Here is a 26,744-nt window from a genome sequence, read left to right as displayed (position 1 = left end):
CATAAATGGCTGCCAGATTAATATTCTTTTGTTTAAATTTAAATTAGCCTTTCTGGCCTCGTTTTCCAGTACAAAATTCAAAAGAATACATCATCTCAAGCGAGGCCAGAAAGGCTAATTTAAATTCAAACAAAAGAATATTAATCCGGCAGCCATTTTTTGAAAGTGGTCAATACCGCATCGCATCTGTCCAATTCCTACGTGTAACAGCAGTGACGCATTTTGGAGCTAATTTGTCTTTTTCTTATCACTGTTCCTTACCATTTCTCGTTTCCATCCCATTCAAATCTTACTCAATTTTATGGAGCTTAACCCTTAAAACTCCCACAAGTATACAAATAACTTCTTAAAAATGTCAACTCATAATCACCAATAAAAGTTACTAAGAACAGACGGATTTAGGATATAATTCTCTGAACTAATTTACATAAAATTTAAAACAGATAGACGGGAGAATTTCAAAACCGACCTTAGGAGTTGAAAAGTTAATGACTATACAATTAATAACTGTTTTTCCTCGAATAAACGCTTGTTTGTCCCACTTACAAAATTACATCTGCACCACTTATTGCTATAAGTGGCCCAGTGTGGGAGCATTAAGTTTGTGAAGTCTTCTTTGTAACCTCTGTGAATTTCGAGGTTTTCATCCGATCTCCTTAAGGATAAGGGTATAATTGTACCCTTCAAGGTGTTAAAGGTCTTCTTTCCTTTTTCTTGTTCTGTTAGGTATGTATTGGCCATTCTTTCTATCGTTCTCGATTCCACATACAATTTTAGCCTTCGAACCATACACTGTATGCAGTGTATGTAGGCTATCTTGTAAACGTGACTTTGTTCTCCTAAGCTTCATTAATCTGCTCCGAGTCCTATAGAGAAAAACGAAGCAACAAAACACCAAAACACCCAACAGTCCCACAGCTAACTCCATTCGCTCTCTCTCTCTCCTTTTCTCATGCACAACCAAGCAAACACTACGTCAGCACGGTCCTCTTTGTGACAAAGAAGGATCGATTAAGTGAAAGAACAGAATAAGATGGTAAAAGTAGTAAAATTAGCTGGTTAATAGAACAATATATAAACAGACGTCTGCGACGATGACAGTGAAAAATGAGTAACCTTTGAAATGGGTAAGACGCCAAATGAGATGAACTAGCATGATATCCTTTGTAAAACTTACAGTGACTGAAGAATGCACCAGCAGACTAGCTGACTGACTCATTGACTGCATGACTGACTGATCCGCTGACTAATCTCACTATGTGACTAAGTCGGTGACTGACTCATCATCTGACTATCCGTCTCTCCGACTTACTGCCTAACTGCATGGCTAGCTGACAAATGACTAGGAAGCTGGCTGACGAGTGACTGACTAAATGGCAGACAGACCAAATAACCAACTATTATCACTATCCCTATCGTTGAAATACGAAACAAACACATACGACCAAAAGAAGAAACAAAACTGAAACATCTGGCCAAATATGAGAACAGAGTCACGACAGTCGAACTCACAACAAGTTTCTAACGAGTAGTCTGCACAACAAAGAGAGAAATAAAACATGTATGCATAGCAAAGAAAAAGACAAACGAATCAATACAAAAACGATCTGTTCCTGTTTCCTTTAATAAATTAAAAAAACAACTAAGAAATACGGTAATTTGTCAAAAAGACAATTGACTCATTCGCTACTGAAGACAACTGCATCTGCCTGAAATTATCATTCGCGGTAACTAGTTCAGTCTTTAATAACAAATGCCGATGTTCGAGCTTCGACGGACTGAAATCATATGCGACACCTGGTAATTATAGAAACCTAAATGCACATAGAAAAGTTGGAAAAAATACAAAAAATATATAATTTTCTACTATATAAATAGTGATTATCGTGAGTAACAACAAATCCTTTGCGTAAACTCAAATGATTCCTGTGGTTTTTCATTCTTATTATGCTTGGAAGCGGAAAATTAATCATGTTTCAATCCACCTTACCTTTCTGCAGCTCACTGAAATCCAAATTTAACTAGACAGTAAAAAATGACTCCATTTACAGTTTCAACCCTGGTGGTGTCCGAAATGGAGCAGTACACCTTGTCACATTGACAAGATTTCAATTCAACCAAGTTTTAAACCACGATTTTTCGTTTTAAAACGATCCCCTGTCGAAAAGGGCAACGTGATCACTCATTTACCCAAAAGTGTGTTCAAAAACTCCTCAAGTTTGACACCGATTTCTCGGCTCTTCGCCAGAATCTCTTGAACGGCGGATCCATCGCCACTTCGAGCAAGCTCAAACATCAAAAACTGTCAGAGTAAGAGAGAAAAATGAACCTTGAATTCAAACTCGGAGGAAACCAAAAAAAAAAAAAAAAAGATTAAAAATGAGCACAAAATCATCGAACAGCAAAAAGAGCGAACGACTTTAAGTTAACTTTACATCTTTCCAGACAGTTGCGGCAAATGGTAAAACTTCTGTGGCTTGATGGTACATCTTACGCGCCTATAAAACACAGATGACAATGGAAAACAATCTTTCACAAACAAAGACCAGGGGCCCGTTTCTCGAAAGTCCCAGTCCCGGTAACTTAACGGGCCCGAAGCCATCTTTTAAAATAAAAATTTAAGAGATGGGAAAGCAGGTTATGACATCCAAACCAGTCCTTTTTGTTTCTTTAGGTGATAGTTTTATTGTATCATTTTCAAAACTTTTGAAATTCCCATCTTGAATGAAAACAGAACAGCTTTAAGGGTCCGTTAAGTTGGCGGGACTTTCGAGAAACGGGTCCCTGAACAGAAAAAGATGCTTTTTCATCTTGTCACGAGCGTGGGACAAGAACAAAATTCCGAGTTTCCAAGAGGAATCGAACCTTAGACCTTCGGATTCTGCGCTGTGATGCTCTACTACTGAGCCACAGAGACTCTATGGTGAACGAGGCCGGCCATTACCAAGTTCATATATGATATGCGCCCTGCATGATGTTAGGATCGCCAATGTCGATAGAGTCACGTTTGTAAATAGAATAAGAAAGATTGTGAGTTATCAGCTCGGACCTGAATAGTCCACAGTAAGGAAAGTGTGAGTCATACAAAGCAATCACAGTTAAGTTTGCACTGGAGTGACTAGCCGGAGCTTATCTGAGTTTTTGTGGTCTTATGCAACTACATGCGGTGATATTGCTATTCTCCCTGGATGCGCACCAGTCCATCGAAGGTTAATCGTAGTCGCTACAGACTACGGCTAAGCTCCATGAAAATGGATCACTTGGCTCGAGCATAGACCACACCGAATCTTGGCTGCAAGGCGAGGTCACTAGATGTGGTAATGACCAAACACGGCGTCCAGTTACTAAAGAACGTGTACTCTAAACGAAAAGAAGATTGGCTGGAAAAGGGGGGGGGGGAAAGAGAGAGAGAGAAAGAGAGAGAGAGAGAGAGAGAGAGAGAGAGAGAGAGAGGGTCAGCAATTACAATAAAACAAGGTTACTGGTTAAATACATGTACTCGACTAAATAAAACGACTCACCTCCTTCACACAATTCCTTTTTAGCTCAATAGAAATGGCACTGTAGCAAAAGAGAAAAAGAGAGAAGGGAAAAAACACAACGGGGGGAGGAGGAGACAGTCATTTAAATCTGCGTTAGTGTGATAAATTACCAAAAAAGAACATAAGTGGCAAAAACTAACTGCCAAGCTCAAATATTGTCTCACGTTTGACAGAGAATACCAAATACTTAATTCCACTGCGGTTCCAAATAATAAGCCCTAAAAAACTCTCAGTTATAAAGAAGATTAAACAGACGTGAATGGTACACTTTCCACATGCTTATACTGTAAGGGTTGCTTAAGAGGGAGGATGTAACGATCCTTTTGGCTTGGTCGTAATTTTTACCCTCTACCTCATGTTGACAGGCCCTGAAAAAAATCAAACAAACAAAAAAATCAAATAATCGAAAAATCAGGCGAGTAATTCGCCTTTCCTACTGTTACACATTAAATTTTAAACTGCACAAAGTTTACAACCGGTTGGTCTGTTCTTTGCATCTGCACATTTTCTGAATTATAAATCAAAACCGCGAGGAAATGCGGCGTGTTTACTATGCATTCCGACATAAACAACTAGTATAGTCCATGGTTTAAACTTTAGGGGTGCACCCAAGAAACACTTGGTTCATAAATCGCAAGTTTTTATTTGTACTCTACATAACTATACGTACCGTATTGCTAATATAACATTCCCAGGAAAAATCGTCAAGTACTTTTGAAATACAGATGACCAGGATGACTGAGGATGACAGCTCAAAGACAAACTGATAATCTACAAAATAAATAGCATCATTAACACCTGCCCTTCTTACAGCGCGTTGCGAGAAATAGTTTCAAGTTTTCGTTATCAAGTTTTATCCCCTACAATTGACTCGACTGCTCAAGTGTTATGAACACATTGTTTGATGTACCAAGAAATTAAGGAGAACCTCTGCTTACTCCATTGTTAACATTCCCACTATCACAAGTTGGGTAGAGCTTGTACCCTAGGGTTCCCTAAAATATGGAATTCCTCAGGAAGACTAGCGGTTATGTTGTCACAATGTTGCGGTCTGCGATTAATAGTGACCCCATAGTCGTGAAACAAACTGCTCAACATTCGTTTATTTATATAACCCCGAACATACTTATCAAAGTATTAACTCACTTGATTGTGAAATCTGTAATCCCGCCAGAAAACGCTTGAAGAGTGAGGCAGAGCGTTGCTAGTACTCACAGACATTAAACACCTATCAACCAACTCGTCCGTGGAGTGTCTTTCTTGTAACGCTTTGGATCTCTGGTAGAACAGGTATTCAGTCCACAGTACCTGCACGTCATGTCTTGGTAGAGGGCTATGCACAGCAGTTTCAAATGCTGACTCAGGAGTTAAGTCATCCCATGAAGTATTTGTTGGAGGAGCAATCTCTAGTAACAAGCTGGCAGTTTAAAACAGTTAAAAAGGGGAACATTAGCAGGTAGGCCTTAAGGAGCCAATTGGGACTACAGAGGATAAATCTATTGGATGGACTTTACTTGGGGGAAAACACGAGTAAAAACAATCACGATTACTTTCAGTTTTGCATGAGAGTTTCCTATAGTAGTCACAGAGCAGTAGGCAAAGCGACACTTATGCGATCCCAGATGACATTTGATACTAAACTAAAAACTGTGCTACGCTCAGAGAGCAGTTCTCAATTTACAAGCATTTCATTAACTTACCAATAAGATAACCAGAGAAACACCTTTTCTTTGCCTAGACTTTGGGGTTCAACATTTGGTAACAGAGGTGGACACTTGTAGTCATAGGGAAGGGGTAGGGATAAAAGTCGACGATATAAGGCCACAGGATCACCAGTCTGGTCCTCTGAAGAAACAGCAGCCAGACTTTGTACCTCACATCCCTGCGAGTCAATCTTTGCCGCAAACTTGTTAAGAACACTCTTGATAAGAACTGATATGGCCTTCTGGACTTCATTCTGTTGATTTTTGTTTTTCAAAAGAAGGTTAGAGCTAGTATGGAAAAAAAAAAAAACAACAACATCTACTGGACTTCAACGCGCAGGCAAAATACCTAAAAAGTGTTCAGAGAGCACTACAAAAGCTTTTAAATCACTTCGGTTTGGCTCATACTCTCCCAAGGTAACGAGACTAAGACCTTCGTTGAAAAGAAAACAATTACACCTAGCGAAGTATGTGCTTTGACTTACAACTGACAGGTTGATGGCGAACTCCTTAATCTTAGCCTTAGCAATAATTAGTAAGATCCTAGGAAGTGAATGAATTAAATCTGTTGTTGACTGTTATAGATGATGTTGTATTCAGAGAAGGATCTGTGGAGGACCACTCAGTAATGAGTCGTTCATAGAGAGTGCTTCTCGTTCACCAACTGTTTAGTATAATATTTGATTCAGGTTAAGTGAACATCAAAAGGTTACAACACTGAACAGTTGACTGACCTGCTGAAGGTAAAAGCGTGCTGCACTGTACGACAACTCAGTACTGGCTTTACACTTGTCTAGCGCCTCCATGTACACCTGTTCTACCTTTCCACCCTTCTCTGGCGAGTCTTCAAGTGCTGCAAGACACTGCCATAGCACTACTGTAGATGGATGGTCCTTTAGCAGATGGCGACAGATTCCTCTAGCAGAGTCAACTCTTCCATATGCTCTCTCCAAAGCCAAGAGGTTCTTGTACAGTGGAAGGCAGATGGTAAATTTGTCAAAGGGGGGTTTTGTTACTTCACCACAAGCTTTCAATGCATCTGATAAAGGAAGAGAGGTGAAATTAGCCAGCAGTGCTACTCAGAATTTAACTCCTAGATCAAAACACCTTTACAAATATTAAAACTAAAGAAAATAATTTCATTAGACATGTTATTTCTCCCACATGGGTAACACATAAACTATCAGCAGGTTCCGCTACAGGAATTATTTCACCGTACAGGTGAAAATGAATGGCTACCTGATCTGTCTTCTTCCCTACATTGTAATGACAAATTGGGTTCATTAAAATACTATTGTAAGTACAGGATAAGTGTGTGGGAAGGTGGGGTAATCCTCTCACTCCAAAGATCTGGCTACACTGGATCCTTTGACATTCTCGTCTCTCTTGGAAATCATACAGTTTTAAAGTTAAGTCGGACAACCACTTAAGCGTTGGGAAACTGTTACATGATACAGACACTTTTCTACCTTGAAACAACACCAGCAACTTCTTTCCGGGGACTCTTGATTGCTGCGATAGTTTCCACGGGAAAACAAAGTCTTCCTTTGTCACCATCTTGGAAGGTTCACCATGACTAGGATCAAACCATGGGGAAGGAAGACGGTGGAATTCAACCACATGAATGTACGCTAACCAAGCACAACAATAGTCTGAGGCCAATAGAAAGCTGGACAATTCTGGAACATCGCTACATCCGTGCGTTCTCTTGGTTAATGCCGATTTAAAGACAAGCACTGCAGAGGCATAATGTCCAGAATACAGTTCTAGTTGAATGAGGTAAAGCAATGTTTCTAGGACAAAGTGAGAATGAAGCTCCACTGGTTCAATAGGATTCATTGTCAGAAAGGCGATAAGACGTAAACAAACATTCCGCTTGTCAGTGTACGTTCGCGAATACTCCAAATATTTCCACCAAACATTATAGGTTGGTGAAAACTCCACAGCTTGGTCACAGATCTCGTTAAGCTCCTCTCTGCTGCTCTGTGATGAATATAACTCCAAGTACTCTAGCCATAACTCCTGCAGGAAAAACAAAAACATATGCAGCAAAGTTTTCACTGTTGCTTTCCATGAAACAGGAGACAGTCCAGTCCCAATTAAAGAGTCGGGAAAAACAACTGAAAGCAGTCCTTTCCAATTTGAATGTTGTTTACATTTAGGTGAAACTTTGCCTCAAAGGGTGAGCAATGGAGAAAAGTTGTATGGAAATCTACTCGCTACTGACAGACACTTGTAGATGAGCATTTTCTGCACACATGTGTATTCATGAAAACCTAGTGTGAAGTATGTAACTAAGGAAGGAGGATTTCTTTCTCTGCACAGTAGTCTAACACTCCACAATTGAAAAAACTTCAAGGCCAAAGCTGTACATTACATGCTATCACCAGACATATGCACGTACAACTGTAATCACAGAAATCATAAAATCTATAATGCATGAGCCCTTCATGTTCACCCATACGCACCCATCAGTTCATAGGTCACATCTGTTACATATAACTACCTTAAGTTCAATTTTTGAACAACAACAATAAATACCTCTTCTAAGGTAACCTCAGATTGAGGACAGAATTCACACTAGCCATAAAATATACAGGTTGCACCAACCCTTTACACCCTAACATCACTATGCACATTCTCCTCACTGCTCCCTTTACATTTCCTAAGATACTGACAAGGAGAATTTGTTTTACAATCAAGAGCTTCTTAAGTGAGTGATCATTTCCTGTAGTCTCGTGGCCTTCATGTGGGATTCAGGGGTGATATAGCAGGGAGAAATTAGACACCTATCACACCTAGGGGTTAAAGAGTTAACAACATGTCTTTGATACATATAAATTTTCCTACAGTGTACAGTTTCTTGCCATACCTCTGACTGATTATTTTCCTCCAAGCCCCTGGAAAGTGTACTAAGTGCTTGCATGACATTATTGTTGTAAGCATCCTCCTTCTCCCCCTCAACCGTGCTGTTATTTTCATGAAGTTTCAACCTTGCCAACTTGAGCCACAAAGCCACATCACCGGGAGAATTTTCTAATGATGCTTCAAGAGATTCAATGTTGTTGTACTCCTCCAAAAAGTAGCGTATTTCTTGACTACAAAAGGAAAGATGATGGAAAATACTATCAACCAGATTTTCCTGGACAGACCCACCAAGTTTAAGAATCCACAGACTTTGTTGTAAATGTGCTCACAGCTGCCATTATCCTAAAAGAACTTAACACCTATTTCCAACCAAAGCCAGAAATGTTGCACAGCCTTTTTACATGAAATACATGGTGTAAAGCATGTGCTTGACAAAAAAATTTGAGCATAGATGATTTCTCTGTTAAAGTACTAATAAAAACAGTTCAAACTCAAGAAGTTAGAGATGTTTTACCTGAATTCATTTAACCTACAGCATGCCCATGCCCATAATGACTACACTGTACAATGTACATGTTTGTCCTTAAAAAAAAAAAAAAAAAAAAATCATCTTGTGCTCACCTTTCCTCACCAGACACCCTATGTTGATGTCCCACAGCAGACTTGCTATTCTTGGATGCTACACCATGAACTTTGTCTTTGCTAGAAAAAATTATTCCCTTGCCTTTATCGGCAATTTCTACATCGGTCTCATATTCAATCTTTTTCTTATCAGTTTTTTGAAGCTTCCAAGTGCGTGGTTGAAGGGAAATGTTAAAAGGTCCATTTTCTTTCCTGCACTTCCTCACATCATTCACTAATAAAATACAAAGTTCGTCCCAGGACATTTTGTCTTGATATTGTTTTGTGAAAGCTTTTGTAAAAGTTTCAACACTCTCTTGCATCTCCTCCACATCTTTAAAATCTACAGTGAGGTTTGGATTGTATGCTGCCAGATCCTGAAGTATTTCTTCTTGTGACAACTTGCATTTGACGAAGTGTTGGAATTTACAGTCCTCATCATTACATTTGCCTTGCAAGTCAAAGTTGCATAGAGGCCACGTAGGATCCACTTTGTTGGAAAATGTTAAAGAAGTAAGGGAAAATCCACCTTGGAGTCTGAAATATGGGCTTAACCTAAAAGAACAAAACCTTTGTTTTGACCACTAGTAGTTCATATAACTTTGATGGCCCTTTTTGAACCAACAAGCAAAAATTTCTAACCAAAAATTTAATGCCTGTAAAATTCTTTGAATGCCACTACAATTAACAGTATTCATGAGTTAATTTTAACACAAGACAAAGTATTGCTAGCTGTTAATATAAAGTTGGTGAAGCTGTATATGCCATTCAACTTTACAACAAATTTACACAAACTTCCATTTATCTCTCGGCTAAGCCAATCTCTCCAGCGATTTTTTTTTTAATTCTTCCCACAATCAAGGTGCCTACTTACCAGCCTACAGAAACACATTTAAACCCAGGTTTGTTTATGGCCATACCATGAATCTACTAAGGAACAGACATTTCTGCTGTTAGCAATTTTGAAATTTTTTCACCCTTCCTTTATCCTATCTTAAATTGTTTGTTTGTTCAGAAAATAATTCTCATGTTTGAGGTTTCACCTGTACGACTTGAAGTGCAGCAAGTTACTGTGGTATTTTCCAAAGGGAACTGGAGTTGCTTCATAATCATTTATTCTTCTGAGCTCTCCCACTGCTAATTCAGTGCTTCGGTCCTCCCTCTCTGTCATGTTGTCCTGGTCTCTCGCAATACTTTTAAGTTCGTAACCAAAGGGTAAACAAACACAGAGGGTAGAGTGCTGATCAGCTGTCAGTGGAACATCAAGAGTGCAAGCAGGAAACTGAGGACCTATCTTTTCCCTTTCAGCCTAATAAAAACAAACAAAAAAAAAAACCAACAACAGTGTATTAGTGTTTGTCTAAGTAGCAATTTGCAATGCGGGTTGCAGAAAATGGATTACTTAGGTCTAGTCTTAATAAGGCAAGTACTGTAAACACAGCAAGAAGTACTGCAGTACCCAAGTAGTGAAACACATTGCCTGAAGAAAACTAGCATTATACAGTCAAAATGACAATGATCCACATCAGAAGTGATCATATGGACAGACAAATGGTACAACACACCCTGGACAGATCATCTTGCCTCATCACTATGTGAACTTGGATCAGCATTCCAATGGAACAAGTAAAAATTAATGATACATGAAACAAAAAATCACGCCAGTACATACTGAAATCCCTTTCTTCGACCCCATAGGTGCATGTACCCTTTGATCACAGATAATGTGCCTGTCATGTATGTTCACTTACAATTCATGAAGCACCTTAGAAATATTTGGCTCAATCACAATTAATCAAAAGAGACATTTAAAACTGTTTCATTTACCTGCAACTTTCTCACATGTTCCAATTGCTGGGTAGTCATCTGCAACTCAAATGTTATTGGTGTTTTGCCCTCTGTTAAAGGTGTGACCTCCTTTGCACCAGGGAAAAACTGACCACTGGCTTCCCTTGAATCAAAACCTTGTTCCTGTGAATCAAGATGACTTGTATTATCACAACTTGTTCCAAATTCATTTTTTTTCTCCTCTTTCCCAATCGTCTTGACATCAGAACTGTCTTTGCTACTCTGAAGTATTTTTTCTGATGCATTAAAAGCAGAGCCTCTGTCGCCTTCACGCTCTCTTCCAAACTGTTTGAGTTTTTCAGATAATTCATGCTCAAGTTTTTTCAGCCTGGCTTTTTCCTGAGCAATACGTTCTGCCACAGCTGATTTCCTTGGAGTAGTGGTTGCTGAATGTGTTGGACTTCCTTGAGGTGTTATGAGTACTTGCTTTGCTTTCTTGGCCAACTACAAGGACAGAAAAAGGCAGCATGATGAATAACAATACATCAGGAGAGATGAACAGAATAACCCCATATCAGGGCTTGATACTAATGGTAGCCAACTAGCCACAGACTAATAGAAATTCAGTTTTGACTAGTGGCTTTCAATTTCCACCAGCCAGTTTGGCTAATAAACAAACCAAAATTGTTGTAACATTTAACTTGTCACTTGCCACTTGGCTAGTAAGTTGAGAAGTTAGTGTCAAGCCCTGACTATCAAGTGAAATGTGGACTCCTCCTTGTATTTAACAATTATTCGCCACAGGCGAGGTGAATATCGTCGAATAATCCCTGAGACGAAGTCGAGGGGATTATTCGGCAATATTCACTGAACCTGAGGCGAATAATTGTTTTAGTATAATTTCAGAGCTGAACAACAGAGAAATTTCTAAAATCATAACATTTTAGTAACATTTATTAACATTTTATTTTAACATTTTATATAAACCACGTGGAGCAGTTTATATAGCGTCATATAAGGAACCGCTCAACCAATCAGATTGCTGGAAACTCTTTGGTCAGCTCTGAAATTATACTAATGACTGATACAGTATATATTAGACTTAATACTCATGGCAACTTACAAATGAGGTAAATTAATTTTCCTTGAATGTTACACGTAGATTTTATTTTTCTTTTTAAAGTGGTACATGTAGATGAATAAATTGTACAAGATAGTTTCCACTGAATTTAAAGTCAAGGTAATTTTGCTCCTTATGTACTGTAAATGTAATGAAAAACTGTGATCCTAATACCAATTAATTCATATAACCTTCTAGAAAAAACTAAATTAGTACAGGCATTGAGTAAGTAATTGTATGAAATTAATTGAAATGAGTTGTGCATGTTTAATATTTTGAAGCAGCATCACATGTCAGTTCCAGTGAAGCAAAATACAAATGATTCATGAATTTCACACCATTGAGCAAATGCAATTTCTTTAACTACAACTACAATTATAATTATTGTGACAAATTAAAAATAACAAAATCAGGAACTCACAGTTGCTTCTGAGGATGATTCGCTGGCTTCAAGTTTTCTCTTCTCTGTTGTATCCTGTTTGATGAAGGTGGACAGTTTTTCAAACTTTGCTTCCAGCGAATTTTTGATCTCCCAAGCAGCAGTTGGACTAATTGTGAATTTCTGGTTCTCATTGCTAACATTGCCCAGTGGTTCCATTTGAGGGCTATTCCGCCCAGACCCTGCTTCCCCTGCCATGGGCATTTTCCTTTTCACTGCCGAAATAATACTTTTAGCTCTGAGAAGTTCCTCTTCAAAAGTACTTGCAGCGAGCTGTCTCTTGCCAAGTCTGTCTTTTACCAGCTTTGTCCTTGATCGGAGCTTATTCATTAACATTTTATTTGCAAGACTAACTTTCTGTGCGGCCTCAAGTTCCTTCTGAAGTTTGTGCACATTTTCCTCTTGGGCTTCGAGGGAACGCTTTTTTTGGAGAAGCTCACTCAAAAGTTTATTCAGAGTGACCTTTTCTTTCTGGATAAACTTCCTACCAAAAACAATATAAAAAGGAGGTTAAATGCTTGATGTTAAAGGAAAAGAAAGTATGCTTATAAGAATCTGCCCCTGCCATGAGCTTACTTGATAGGACTTCAAATGGGTCAGGGCTCGAAATGAACGGTAACCCGTTAACCAATGGTTAGTAATTTTCAACATTAATTTTGGTTACTAAAAATGTGTCCAACTAACCCAACATGGTTAGTAAAATTTTTAACATATTTAAACATTGGTGGACTTCGGGACAAAGAGCACATAGACCCGACTCTTAGAAGAATACTTAGAATACTCAAGTTGTTAAATCAACTTAAACTCTTTTAAGAGAATGTGCTGTAGATGTACTGTTCTTGACTAATCATGGTAAACGAGAGTGAAATAAAATAAGTGCATAATTGTCAACGTTTTTAAGGTCACCGTGCAATTTCAGCCACTCTTTAATTTGTCTTTGTCATTATTATCAAAATGTTGAATATTTGAGATATCATAACTTGTGAGCTTGGATACCAAACTTTATAATTTGGTTAGTAAAAAAGATGTCTACTAACCCGAAGGGTCAGTGCTCCAAAAATTAAATTCAAGCCCTGTGGGTATTTGATATTTTAATCCTTTGTGGTTAAGGATTGATCAGTAAGTAGGCTTTTTTACTATGCTATTGATAATAATATTATCAACAAAGGGTTATTGGCTTGGTACAGCACCACATTCTCAGCTCTGGTCAACAAAGAAAGGCAAGCTCTTAGATCATAGGAATAAAAAGATATGGAAGTAAATCATTCCAATTTCAAGTACAAATGAATACTTCCATGTATCAGCACCCCAAATGATTTTGAAATTACAACGTACTTGTGTTTAATGAGATTCTCTTCACAGCTGGTGACAAAACTGTGCAGTCCTTTCAAATGACTGTCATCCTCTTTTATCTCATTTATTTCTTCGTTTTCAGGTGTTGCTGGTGACAACATGGCTTCTATAAAGAAGAGAAGCAAGTCTAGCTATCAGCCTCTTAGACAAATACCATGGCTTCTATGTTCTGCATTAGTGTTACCTGCAAGCCTCTCTGACAAATCATTTATTGTTACCAACAGAAGTCTGCATTTTTGGAAAAAGAATGATTTCTGAAATCAAAACTCACATTCAAGCCAGTACAGTTTAAGTCATCCTTAAATCTGTACATGTGATCAACTGTAAGATACATAATTACATAAAAATATAGATCCCAAAACAACCTAACTAGAGTACTGGAATCTTCTTTGCATTAGGACTACCATTACAGGTTTGTTTGGTATTTGTTTCTTTGCTAGTATCAGTAGTATTCACAGCACCAAGGACACACCTACTTCCTTCAGTTTACATTGTTTTAGATTCCTTGAGTGTTATAGGAAGTAGAAGTGCGTTTCACATGATCGCTGTTACCTTTTTCCTGATTGACAGTAGTAAGTGGCTGTCTTGTTTTACTCTCATGCAAGGCTAGTTGCTCCTTCAGTCTTTTGTACTCTGTCTTCATTTGCTCTGGCATGTGAGCCATTGCATCTGGAGTCGTTGGTTCTGGTGGCTGCTGGTCTGTTTTTCCTTTCTGTATTCCTTCGCCAGCTTGTGATTTTTCTGTTGCTTTCACTTTAGAGGCCTTGGAATGGATAAGTGACCATTAATAAAGTTTTCCATGCCAGGTGCATATTGGGTAGAAATCAACAAAAGGGCACACCACCAAATTTCCCCATAATTTTATTCCACCGAGTTGGTGAAGTAAATTTTTTCAAACAGGACTGACTCGCATGGTTGTGAGAACCCATTCATTTTCTGTTACTATTAATTTTACCTACAGTAGATGGGATGAACTCCACTGCAGATCCCTTTCCTGTATTTTGCTGCTGTCCATTTGCAGCTGGGTGGAGAAAGGAACTGTGATATTGAGTTAGGTGTCTTATCCCAGCATAAAAACCAGTGCTCAAGCCAGGACTAAACTAACCAGAATGCTAGCTATCAATTGAAAGAAGCATGTCATCCAGACTTCTACGGTGACATACATGTACACTCAACTTAGTAAATGTTGAAAGTAACCAAGTTATAGTTGTATCAACCCAAGCCCATTGAAACAAAGAACAAAAGGTTGAGGTGCTTATAAAAATTAAATTAAATTTAGTTTGTTACCTCAGCAGACTTCCTAGCTTCCTTGATCATCATTTCTAGTCCTCCAAATAAGCCCCCACCGACAGATTTTTTCTTGTTTGAGGCAGCTTTTTTGACAAATTCTGTATCAGATGCATCAGATTCATCTGTGTCAGAATCCTCACCTAGCTTAATTACTACCGGATCATGTTTTGGAGGAGCAGCAAATGTCACCTACATACACAAAGAAGAAGAGACACAAAAAAAGCCACTTCTTATTTTCTTTAATTGTTCAACTGTAATACAAAGCCTTATTGATACCTGTAAGCTTGGGGTATACCATATTTATTCATCTATAAGCCGATCTCGGCTATAAGCCGAGACCCTAAACTTCGGTCTGTTTTAATCGGGAAGGTTCTTAAAAAATGTAAATTGTAAGCTGCGACCATATTCAGAGAATTCCATTCTCAAACAAACTGAAATGAACGCAAAAGTTTCGAAACAGAAACAAGTTTCAATGCAGCATTGCCGTCGAAAACAATTCCGAGATAACCAGAGAGTAAGTCATCAGTGAGTCACTAGAGGAACGATCAAGAGAATCTCTTTAATGGAGAGCTCGAGATATCAGCGAAACGCACAAGAATAGGCCGTTACACTCCTATATATCTGTGGCTGGATGAGAGATTACTTTACTGGTTTACAGAGCAGAGAAGCCAAGGTAAGTTTTCTTTTTATGTGATCACAAATTTTAACACCGTAACATGTGACAAGTTTGTTTACCAATCATGGGAATGAGCAATTCTGATTGGTCAGTTTTGAAATTCTTAAAACATTTTCGCAAGATCTATACACTCATTCAAAACCTGCAGAATCTTTAATTACTCTAGACGGCATGGAAGATGAAGCAATCTACTCAAAAGAAATGGCAAAACTAGCGGATGAGGAGGAGATGGACGACAAATTCCACGCCGACACCAAGGAAGAACAGTAAGCCTTATTTACTACACGCCAAAAACAACAAACTGCTCCTTTGGAAGCAACCACATAAATAAAGTCAATGACCAACTTCAACTTGTTTTGTTATTTACTTCTGCATGCAATATCTCGGCTCATAGACAAATATATCTATGTTTCCTTTGAATTTGCTGTTTCGAAAAAATTGTTTGGAAAAACACTCAGCTGTAAGCCCAGAACCCTTCTCTAGCTCAAATTTTCGAGATTTTGGTAAAATTTTTGAAAAAATCGCTCTGCTTACAGATGAATAAATATGGTAACTAAAAGAAGACAACAATTTTATCATTATTTGTTATCTGTGAAGCGTTGCAGCTTTTTACTCTAAGCCTGCCATCTTTGAATGGATCATACATGTAACTACTGTCTTTGTGAACAACATCCATAGTAAAGGTTTCACTTTAAAAACACAGGCAATAGTATTGACTAATAGGTACCAAAAAGATGGCAACAAAGCAGGGTAGCAATCTTCTTATGGGCAAGGAGGTCACCATTCCAATCAAGTGGAGGCAAATCTACAGGCACACAACACTTACAAACTGAGAAACTACGTGCAACAGGGCTTGACACTAGTGGCAGCCCACTAGTTACAGACTAGTAGAAATTCAGTTTTGGCTAGTGGTTTTCGATTTCAACTAGCCAGTTTGGCTAGTAAACAAACTGAAATTGTCGCAACATCTAAGATGTCACTAGCCACTTGGCTAGTAAGTTGAAAGGCTAGTGTCGAGCTCTGTGTAGTGTGTGGAAAGTACAGTTCCCAAGATGTGAGATGAAGGAAGAGAGGGAAACAAAGCATGCAAAGTAGACAACAAAATTTCATGACAACACCCTAGCATGACAATGGCAAAAGCATGCTTATGTTGTAACGTTGCCCTATTTATCTACCCCCCATATAATAAACAAAGATGATAAAGAAATACTTGAGGAAACAGAAATTCACGTATTAATAGAATCTGATATGATTATCGTACCTGTCTGGAATCTTGTTGCTGTTTAACTGGTTGTACTGTGTTAGTTGTTATTTTTGACACCTTTGTGCTTGGACTCCTGGGACCTGACTCATTCTTTGCAGATTCTTCCCCCTTCTTCAAAAACAAGGAGAAAACATCACTTGTATGGTAAAACTACACCTGACTTCCTTAATAATAATCCTAAACTTACCAGCTCATTTGTATGAAATTAATTCACCCCTTTTAAGGTAAATGTATAACACCGAAAAAGAAAAAAATCTGTACACTGTATCCAATATTTGTGGTATATTAGCACAGTTCTTTATAGTACGAAGCTTAAAAAAAAAAAAGCACATAGCACACGCTGTAGTGGTGCAATACGGCTACATTGTTCAGGTATAAAGTCATGCACATAAGTCTCTCTTTGGAGAAAATCTTCCCCTAAGGACCATGTGTTCTCTACAATTTATGAGGCACCTAATCAAATTCCGAAATTTACATGCCCACGAATGAGTAACTATTCACAATACAAGCTATGATTTGCACTTAGTGTTTTATAGTTTTGGCGCCAGAGCGTTGTCCCAGGGAGTCTGGGGACCAACCCCTCTTTTTATTTAAAGTCGTGAAGAATCTAATATTCAAATAACGGTCAGCCAGAGATCACGAAAAGATCTAAAAGAAGTATGGAATGCCCTACGAATTTTTGACTTGCTTCCTCTGGCAACCAGTACAAAAATAAACGGCAACCATACATCAGAAACCTTCAAAGCCACAGTAACGCTTCAAAACGAAAGCGCGAGTCAAGCTAACTATAGTATGTGTCTATCACTGAAATATGTTTTACCCCAGCATCAATTTTGGCCTTCCTTTTCACTGCTAAAGATTTCAACAGCTGTTCCCTAAGGGCAACTTCATCATCCTCATCTGAGTTTTCTTGACTCGACACGTCCCTACTGTCAACCTGTGGCAGCTCCTTAGTGGTCCCAACTTCTAATGGATGTGACTCTTTGCCCAAAAACTCTAAAAAAAGTTAATCACACAATTTAATTTAAACCTTCTGCATAATAAGTACATTCCTGCTTTAAAAATAAAATCACTTCAAATCAGTTTTTTCTTGGTCTATTTTGTGTCAATATAGCGTACATGATTGTACAGTGCCATTTTTAATAGAAGTTGAAACTTGAAATTAATAACCACACAAGGAAGACTTTCCTCAAAATTGCACAGTACTTCAAGTTCAGACTTTTACACCAAATTATGGATGATAATTAGCCCAAATGCTGGACGGGTTGCTCACTGGAGAGAGGTGCCTACTGGACAACAGAGTTGCAAGAATGTTTAGAGTGAGTAAAATTTTTCAATGAAAAAATTATAGCAGACCTTGATATTGAAACTGTTGGTCTTCATGGCCTGCTGTCATTAATGGAGCTGAACCAGCAAACCAGTCGGCATAGTTCTGTTAGGAAATAAGTCATCGGAGGACAATTAATTATCAAATTCCTTAAGTTTTAATCAACAGAGGGGGCTTAAATGCAACCCTCAGCATGAAAATTTTGCAATTTCTAATTTCCACTGATTTTAAGACTGTAGTAGATCTGTAAAAATAAGTCTTTGGAGAAAGAAACACCCAATAAATAACACACTGCAATAATTGACTACCCTCAGTTGAGTAAAAAGACTCCTGGGGAGTACATAGGGGGCAGGAATGAAATATACTATTCTTTCTGTCCTATTAAAGAATATGCTCTTAAGATTCAGTAGGATTCAGTGAAGAACTGAAACTTACCTGGAAATATCCTGGTGGATACATCTGTAGATGGGGGAAATAAAATTAAAGAATTTAGGGACAGAGGAATTTAAAAAAGGAGCAGTTGAATTAGCATAAGGTGGCACTAATACTGTACATGTACTAACAAAATGAACATAAGACATTCTCATAATCTAATCCTGCCACACCCAGTCCAAATAAAAACTCACCATAAGTGCAGGCTGCCCAGGATCCATATAAACAGAAGCTGCTGTCATGAAAACAGAAAAAGAAAATTCCCTTTCAAAACTCCACCATAAATCTTCTAATTTACTCTTTACATAATAAATGAAATCAACAGATGTTAACCTTAAATTCTCCCTTTTAATGTAAAGGTCTCTTTGGCTACAGGGCATTGCTCCAAGTACACACACACAAACATATATCACAAGTTCTCTTCTTTGTTTCATGATCACCTAAAGCAGGACTGGACACTAACTCTTCAACTTACTAGCCAAATGGCTAGTGACATTTTAGAAGTTACGACAATTTCAGTTTGTTTAATAGCCAAACTGGCAAGTTGAAATTGAAAACCACTAGCCAAAACTGAATTTCTACTAGTCTGTGGCTAGTTGGCTACTGTTAGTGTCAAGCCCTGTAGAGTATCAGTACCACCCAGTCGAACCTTTAACAACTTAAGGCACAGTCACATATCATATAATTAATGAGCTCAGCTGTAAATTAAGCAACTACCTGATTCTCCACTAGGTAAGGGTGGGGGTGGTGGAGGAAAATCTTCAGCTGGTTCATCTATTAATGGCAGAGCTGGGCCATCTGTACAGGGTGGAATGGAAATTTATTAACACAAACGAATGAGGTTTTTGGAGACGATAAAGTGAACTATAGCTGTATGTATGCACTGCACATAAATACAAACATACACACACATAAATACATACATTTACAAACACAGATATATCTCCATTCCAGTGGTGTCAATGTCTAAGAGAGGGTAACCTTGAAAAGAACTATTCTTGGTTGAAGAGGATGACAATTTGGCACCCTGAGCAGAAGATGTTATTTGACTCTGATGGTGATTTCTACCAAGGTTGCTAAACACAGTAACTTTAATCAACAATCCTTTCTGGAACCCCCTTACAGTTACCTCACCTGGACAGTCATACCATTACCCTTGGATTCAAACCTTTGCTACATGCCATCAAAGTTTATGTACATTCACCTGTTGAATCGCTCTCCACATCCATGGGTATTTCAAAGTAGTCATCATTTTCAAACAAAGCAGGATCCACTCCTTCTCTGAGTGAGGCTCTGTCCCCTCCCATCTCATTTTCAGCTACCTTTAATAATAATAATAATAATAATAATAATAATAATAAATAGATGCTTATAGGGTGCATTTCTAATCTTAATGCACGTAACAACAGATTATTAAGACATAGAGAATAAGTAGTTAATTAACAGTAATGTTTTTAAATAAAAATGTCCTAAGCCTAGTTTTGAATGTTTCTGTTTCCACTCTTTTTATATATTCGGGACTTGAGTTCCATAGTTTCAGTGCAGATACTGAAAAAGCGCGTCCACCATAGGAATTGGATTTAATTGGTGGGATGCATAACTGTGAGCGAGTTGATGATCTCAGTGTTCTTGATGGGTGGTATTCTTGTATAATAGGTTCTAAATAACTAGTGGATTGCTCATTTAAGATCTGATAAGTTATAAGTAACATCTTAAAACTTATAAGATCTTAATACCTTTAAACTGGAACTTCTTCTACTGCCTTTGGCTGGTTTGGCCATCTTTTTTTTACCTCGTCCTTTGTTTCCCTGTTGATTTTTTTGGTCAGAAAACCTGTCATTGTTCATCTTTTCCTGCCACTGCCTAAGCCTCTCGCGTCGCTCCTGTTTCTTGTTGATGTCCTCCCTTGAACTAACATGAAAAGAAATCAGCTGGAATCTGTTTGAATGTCATCTAAAATGCATTTTCCAAATCCCCATATACATGTTGAACCTGACTCATATGATATTTCTAGCTCAGAAAAAAAATCAAAATTACAAGGTGCAATAACCTAACAATCAAGTTTTGTTATATGTTAGGTTTAAAAAATCTTTAGATTATCATCACGTACCTTGTAATTGTACAGCAATTAATGAGTAAAGTACATAATTACCAATAGTTACAGCCTAAATGAAACTTCTCCACAAAAACTCAAGTCATTGAACAACATTGCACCTGTTAGACTCAACTGGAACAGAGCTTCCGGCCAGGGAAAAGAGTCTTGCCTCCAATTCATTATGAGGATCAACATGTGGGCCTTGATTAGAACCAGCAGCTCTAGGCTTTTGACTGTTAACACTATTTTGCACTGATCCTTGCAAAACCTTTCTCTTTCTCTTCTTGCGATTTTTCCTTATCTTAGACATTGGTTCACTCTTTCTAGTTCTTTCCAGTTCATCAGCTCTACCACTTTCCATTGCAGTTGAATTGCCTCCCTTTACCTTCCATTGTTCCAGATCCTTTTGGCTTAATTCTTTGATTGAGGGTACATTGTTGTATAGGGCCTTTATTTTGAAAGGGAGAAATGGTTTTGGTTGTGCTGGTTCAGCAGTAGATTCATTATCCAATATTTCATTTGCCTTCTCCAAATCCTCAATTTCATTACCACTTCCCATGTGTTGCAGATTCATATCATCTGATAAATAAAAACCATCCTGTCTACTACTATCAAAATTTTCTTGGCTCATTTCATTTTCTAGCACCAAATCAGGTTTTGAATCATCCACAGGAATATCTATGAAAGTGTCATCAATGATAGTATCATCACCCAGTGATGAGTTCTCCTGATTCTCAAGAGCAGCAAGCTGCTGTTGAATCAGGCGATGACGCTGTAGTAGAATCCTGTAATCATCAACCTCCTCATCAAAAGGGGATGGCACTCTTCCAGGTTGTTCTTCACGGACATCAGGAGCTGAAGGACTTGATTCGCTATGGAATTGTCGTGATTTCTCCTCTAGCTCCATTAGAGGTAATCTTTGTACACGTCTCTCTGAAGTTGATGGACGAGGCAGCCTTGGCCGATCAGTTTCCAAATACACTTGCCTCCTTTCTTCAAGTTGTGGGCGTGGTCTGGTTTCAAACGGAGATACAATCCTTGCTCTTTCACTCTCGGTGTACAAGGGTAATCTTTCATCAGGGTATGGAGATCTTGGTCTTTCAGTGGGCAAGGGATAAGGTAAATTAGGTCTTCGAAGAAAAGCTATAAAACACAGCCTTGTTAAGAAAAACCCAGTTATGTCTTTGAGAAAAACCCAGTTAAGTTGTTGAGAAAAATCCTGTTATGTTGGAGACAAAAAGAAGAATCCTTGAACGATTGAGGAACAGTAAAACAGCAATAACAAATAAACTTCATAGAGAGGAACTACTGCATGCACTGTACATCAGAAAATAACACAAGAAACATACATGTACACAACACTACATGAACATGTAAATCTCTTTAATTAGCATTTCACTTATATATTGGAAATTTATAATAATTTACAGTTGAAATGGTTTTAATTAACAATTGGTTCATGCATCAGCCTGTGTTCATTAAGAATTGAAGCAAACAGGAAGTTTGAAGAGCACGAAAGATGCGTAAGAGTTGCCAGAGGTATAGCCAAGGGTAACTCTAGCTTCCTGAGTGCTCTCCGAACTTCCTTAGTGCTTCAATTCTCAATGAACGCACAGCTGACACATGAACCAGTTGTTTTATAACATTTTTGATGCTACTCTTTATGTAAAAAGGGCAGAAATTCCCTCTTCTAAGCTTCAATGCATTGTTTATTTTGTTTTGGAAAAGCATTTCTCCAGGCTTCAATGATCTCACCTTAGATTGGTCAAAAACTGACAGGTGAATTCATGCATGTAAATAAACTTTATTTTCTGATTAGGCAGGTCTTCATTGGCTTGTTCGCTTGTTGCCATGTTTAGTTTAACTTTTTTTGCAAAGTTTTTCCCCGTTTTTTAAAAAAATGCTGAAGTCACCCATGAGAAAAAATTTTTTTGTGAAGCATTTGTTTGCTGATGTCATTGGCATGCACAATGGGAAATTGAAGCAGGTCACACTATTGAATTTTGATTGCACACATTTACAAGCTATTGTTATAAACTCATTTGATTCATAGTTGTTCTACTGTGTAGTAGATCTATTAGATCATCTAAAATATGTGTAACTACAATCACTAAACAGCAATAACACCACTCAATCTGGCTGAAATTTGAATTGAAGAATAAAAACAAATAATTTGCAGGGTATACTATACCTAAAGAACTAACTCCAGGGGCAGACAATTCAGCTGTCCTTTGTAGAGTTTTGACGAATTTTCAAGCAGGTTTTAAGAAGTATACATAGAGTTTTGGATCACCATCATGTGCTGCTTTTCAGTTTTCTTAGTCTTTTAGTTTCAGGTTTAGTCAAATTTATCCCATAATGTTTCAGTTTCCATAAAGCCACTGTCATCATCCCATCTTCTCACTTTCACTATTCCCTTAGATTTGATATACAGATTGAGGCAAAAATACTTGGGACATTGAAAGTGTCTATGTTATGCAAGTTCCTATTTGATTCTATTGATTCTATTAACTTCCTCTCCCTCCCTCCCCCCCACCCCTCCCTCTTCCCCACACTCCCTACCCCAAATATTGATGATTTTGGGTGATGATTTGGGAAACAAAATAACAATGCAGCTCAGCTGCAACTGAATAAAAGGTTTTGACACTTCTCCCTCTGTTTCCACAAACAATTTATCAATGACAGAAGGGAGGTTATTTCTAATGACTATGCCAGCCAGAAGTTTTACAGGATGTTACAAATTGATTGCTGTAAAGTATTTGTCAGACTTTCAAGAATACTACAATGACACGAATTGAACTGCCTTAGGAATTTTTTGGGAGCCTTAGCAAACTTCACTGAACATGTATATCTAAAAAGGCTTATTTTCTGTGCAAGCTCCCTAGTCCACCAAAACTGTTTCACTAAAAAGGATAATCAACATGAAACATGACTAATCCAGAAGACAAGTTATATTTTTAAAAATCAGATGGCCAAATTTCTCAATAGCATGTGCAACAACATGGTGCCCTTCAAATGTAAAGCTATATGCAAATAGCACAAGAAAATTGCAATCAATCATACGAGAGTGACATGGTCAATCCACTGTACTTGTTCTTTTCAATTAATTCATTTGAGTGAGGAAAAATCATAATTGTTAGCCAAACTTGAATTACTAAGTTGTTTCAAGAAAGGTGAATGTTAGTATGAATTACTATCCAACTACACTCTGTAGAGTACAAATAACTCGTTATTTGTATTTTGACTTGCCCTTCAGGCTCGTTAAAATATAACACAACTCCTAAAAATGCTCAGTGATGCCACACCACAAAACATCTGTTAAGATATATTCAATTTGTCTTCTTTTTTATTATATCTCAAATTTACCATGTGAATTGATAGGCCAGTTTAGATGAGATGAAATTTTTGCCCTTCCATAGTGTACAGAACAGTGTAGGGGGAAACAAGATAATTTAGTTTTATTAACTGAGTTGATCATGTAAATTTGCCACTGTTAAGAATTTCTTCAGTTGAGATTTCAACTGTTAGCCTTTCATTTTTCATTCTAACAAAGGGCTAACACTCAAAACGTCAGATTTAGTAGGTAAAACCAAATTATTTCGTATTAAAACCCTCTGAGGCAGCACCAGTTTTTTTTTTTTAGAAACTTATCCTCTTTATTCATTTGTCCTTTAGGGGGAAGTTGAGGATTTGTAGCAATGCTAAATGAGGACAATAATTGCAGTCACCAAGGGGTCTTCCAGTTCCATAACTACTGTTATTACACAACTCGGGCAGTCAGAGGGCCAATAACTAAAATCAACCAATCAAAATGCCCTATTGCTGGTCAATATTCTCTCAGTATTGGACTGGGCACTGTCCCGAATGGTCCCGAATGATACCTCACTTGTGTCCCTTTGAACTTCAGTCATATAATAAATCTCTTATTAACCAAGCTTGCTCAGGACCGTACTGGAAGAATATCGGCCCTCGGTCTTTTTTGTACAGACCTCGCTGTGCTCGGTTCATACTGTCAAGACTTCAGGCCGATATTCTCCCAGTATGGCCCTCGCGCTTGGTTAATAAGATATATGTATTGCAAAAGTTTATGATATCAATTGTTTCTTATTGATGATTGATCACAACTGACAACTAGCCAGATCGTAAGAAATGCATTGGCTAAATTTCTCGTATTGATAATGATCAGCATTTATAAAATATCATAATCATTGGTTGACTGCATCTAATTTTATATGTTTGTAAGTTTGTATTTGTAGAATTTGTTTTGTTTTGTTTTGTTCAAGATCTCCAACACTCTCTATTCACAGTTTTGATTAACTTTTGTTTTTTTAATTATCTCAACCAAAAACAGAAATCTCACGTGCAAGGAACCCAGCTTCCCAAAACTGACATAATAATTAAGACGTCATTGCACAGTCAGGTCAGCTAATGTAGTGTTAAATCATTAATAAATTCAGGCATCCACCTTTCCGTTAAAAAGATAACAAACACACACACACACACACAAAAGACGAAAATATTCAATACATAAAAGGATACGTCTGCGTGAATTTCCTCTTTTCGCGGGATAAGTTTTTTCTCGTCCATTTCCGCGAAATACTTTCCCTCTCCCCCGGCCTCTGTGTCGAGGAAATCTTCCCCGAAAAGAGCCGAAAGATCCACCTCGTGTTTCCCACCAACCAGGTGGGAGGTTGGAATTTTGAAATCCAAAGTCACGATTCTTCGTTTCAAATGAGTTATCGCTTGGGTACTGCTCATGTATTGAGTGCTGATCATGACGATGTCCTAATAAGAGGGATAAATCGTTGTTATTTGACTCCCTTGCTGGAGGTACATCTTCATCTATTTCACCATCTTCAAGGTCGTTGATTTCCCCATCCTCCAGTTCTAATCCTCTATCCTCCGATGCCATAAAGTTCGTAAAAGATTACAATCACCGTTAATTTCGTTTCAACTTCGACCATGTAAGAATTCCTTCACCGCCATTTTGCACACCCCGCAACCTAATATATCCCATAATCCCCGCAAACCAAGTTTGGTTCCAGTCTCCGACATAGTTTCATAGGATATGGTTCAAAACCTGTCCATAGTTGAATCAGAGTTAATTCCTTCCATTAATTAACTCTGGTTGAACCTGTAAGGAGAACATGACCAGAAACTCGAGGGTGCCGATAGATGAAGCCTTTGATGACAAAAACGGAAATTTTATCCACCGTTAGCCTTGCGTCGGGAAACGGTTTCACTAGACGAATTTTTCCTTTTTCTAGTTAAAGAGAACATAGGAAAAGGGACACTGCGGTTAACAATTTTGGTGGGATCAGTTGAACAGCTTAGAATCACAGTGGAGGCCTCTTGTAGGTACTCTATGTCCTTCAGCGCACCAAAGATGATATCCAGGCTAAAGGAGCAATCTTTTTGAAGACGTTTCAACAACTTAATTCTTCCTTTTGACCCTCTTAGACAAATCGCTCGGAAAACAAAAACAAAAACAAAAACAGATCTCAATTACCTGTATTGTTTGTATCGATCTTTTCCGTTTATATTGCTCATAAAGCTATAAATGAAGCCCATCCTGGTTCTATTTTTGCGCTATTTCCCATCAACGAGTTTAAACTTTAATACGCAGTCAAAGCTGAACAAAATTCCTCGTTGGGGTATTGGGGTCTACTAAGGAACAAACCCCTACGTGCCTAGACATCTGATGTGGCGTTTGCCCTTTGGCCGGATCAAATTTACCCTAGAGAGTTTTCTGGGCTGAAGCCCAATTTTAAAATAGTCCAAAGCTGATTAGTTGAAATAATCTCGCATTTGTCAAAAAGCTTAATTTCTTGCAGCTTGTCCTCTGGTGGGGTCGGAAATGATTGATCAGTTTACTAGTCTTCCTCTTGTTGATCGAGTGTCCTCGCCTACTTGAGTGCAATTAGTTCGAGAATATACTACATCCACGTACACAACTCCTCTTTTTCTCACCTCCTTGTCTCATTAAAGCAGTGGTATTAAATTATTTAACTTTTAGACGTCAGTTCTACATAAAGTACTCAGTTCAAGTGAAGCAAGAATGGCGTTCGGTTTTCTCAAAGGGGGCTGAAAGCCTCCTTTGTCTTTTTGTCATGTATCATGATGGCTTTTCTAAGACGTCCCCCACCCCCACCCTGTGAGAAGTGCCGGTATCAGATGGATTGAGCACCAGGATACGATATATGCAATGCCAAATATCAGTGAGTCT

General features: G+C 38.1%; 1 protein-coding gene across 2 annotated transcripts; it reads right to left on the bottom strand.

Annotated features, from left to right (window-relative positions):
• Positions 1 to 1,605: 1,605 nt before the first annotated feature.
• LOC111340083 (zinc finger C3H1 domain-containing protein) lies at positions 1,606 to 25,540 on the bottom strand. Of its 2 annotated transcripts, none has more exons than XM_022946866.2 (27): positions 25,058 to 25,540; positions 20,638 to 21,661; positions 20,160 to 20,334; positions 19,628 to 19,745; positions 19,141 to 19,221; positions 18,618 to 18,658; positions 18,427 to 18,450; positions 18,021 to 18,096; positions 17,485 to 17,660; positions 16,662 to 16,775; positions 14,722 to 14,913; positions 13,987 to 14,197; positions 13,417 to 13,540; positions 12,064 to 12,565; positions 10,562 to 11,026; positions 9,778 to 10,043; positions 8,735 to 9,289; positions 8,118 to 8,343; positions 6,715 to 7,267; positions 5,980 to 6,284; positions 5,243 to 5,499; positions 4,689 to 4,959; positions 4,213 to 4,313; positions 3,809 to 3,910; positions 3,522 to 3,561; positions 2,436 to 2,498; positions 1,606 to 2,302 (listed from the first exon to the last, which is right to left on the bottom strand). In XM_022946866.2, the coding sequence occupies exons 1-27, from the start codon at positions 25,428 to 25,430 to the stop codon at positions 2,183 to 2,185; spliced, it is 6,555 nt and encodes a 2,184-aa protein (XP_022802601.2). In that variant the 5' UTR covers positions 25,431 to 25,540; the 3' UTR covers positions 1,606 to 2,182. The 2 variants fall into 2 exon arrangements, with proteins under 2 accessions (XP_022802601.2, XP_088591322.1); XM_088735196.1 differs by having other exon boundaries at positions 18,618 to 18,655; positions 20,160 to 20,328.
• Positions 25,541 to 26,744: the final 1,204 nt, after the last annotated feature.

Source organism: Stylophora pistillata, chromosome 1 (genome assembly GCF_964205215.1).
Source record: "Stylophora pistillata chromosome 1, jaStyPist1.2, whole genome shotgun sequence".
Taxonomy (NCBI): domain Eukaryota; kingdom Metazoa; phylum Cnidaria; class Anthozoa; order Scleractinia; family Pocilloporidae; genus Stylophora; species Stylophora pistillata.
The sequence above is the reverse complement of the archived record's forward strand: the minus strand, read 5'-3'. Positions and strand labels throughout refer to the sequence as shown.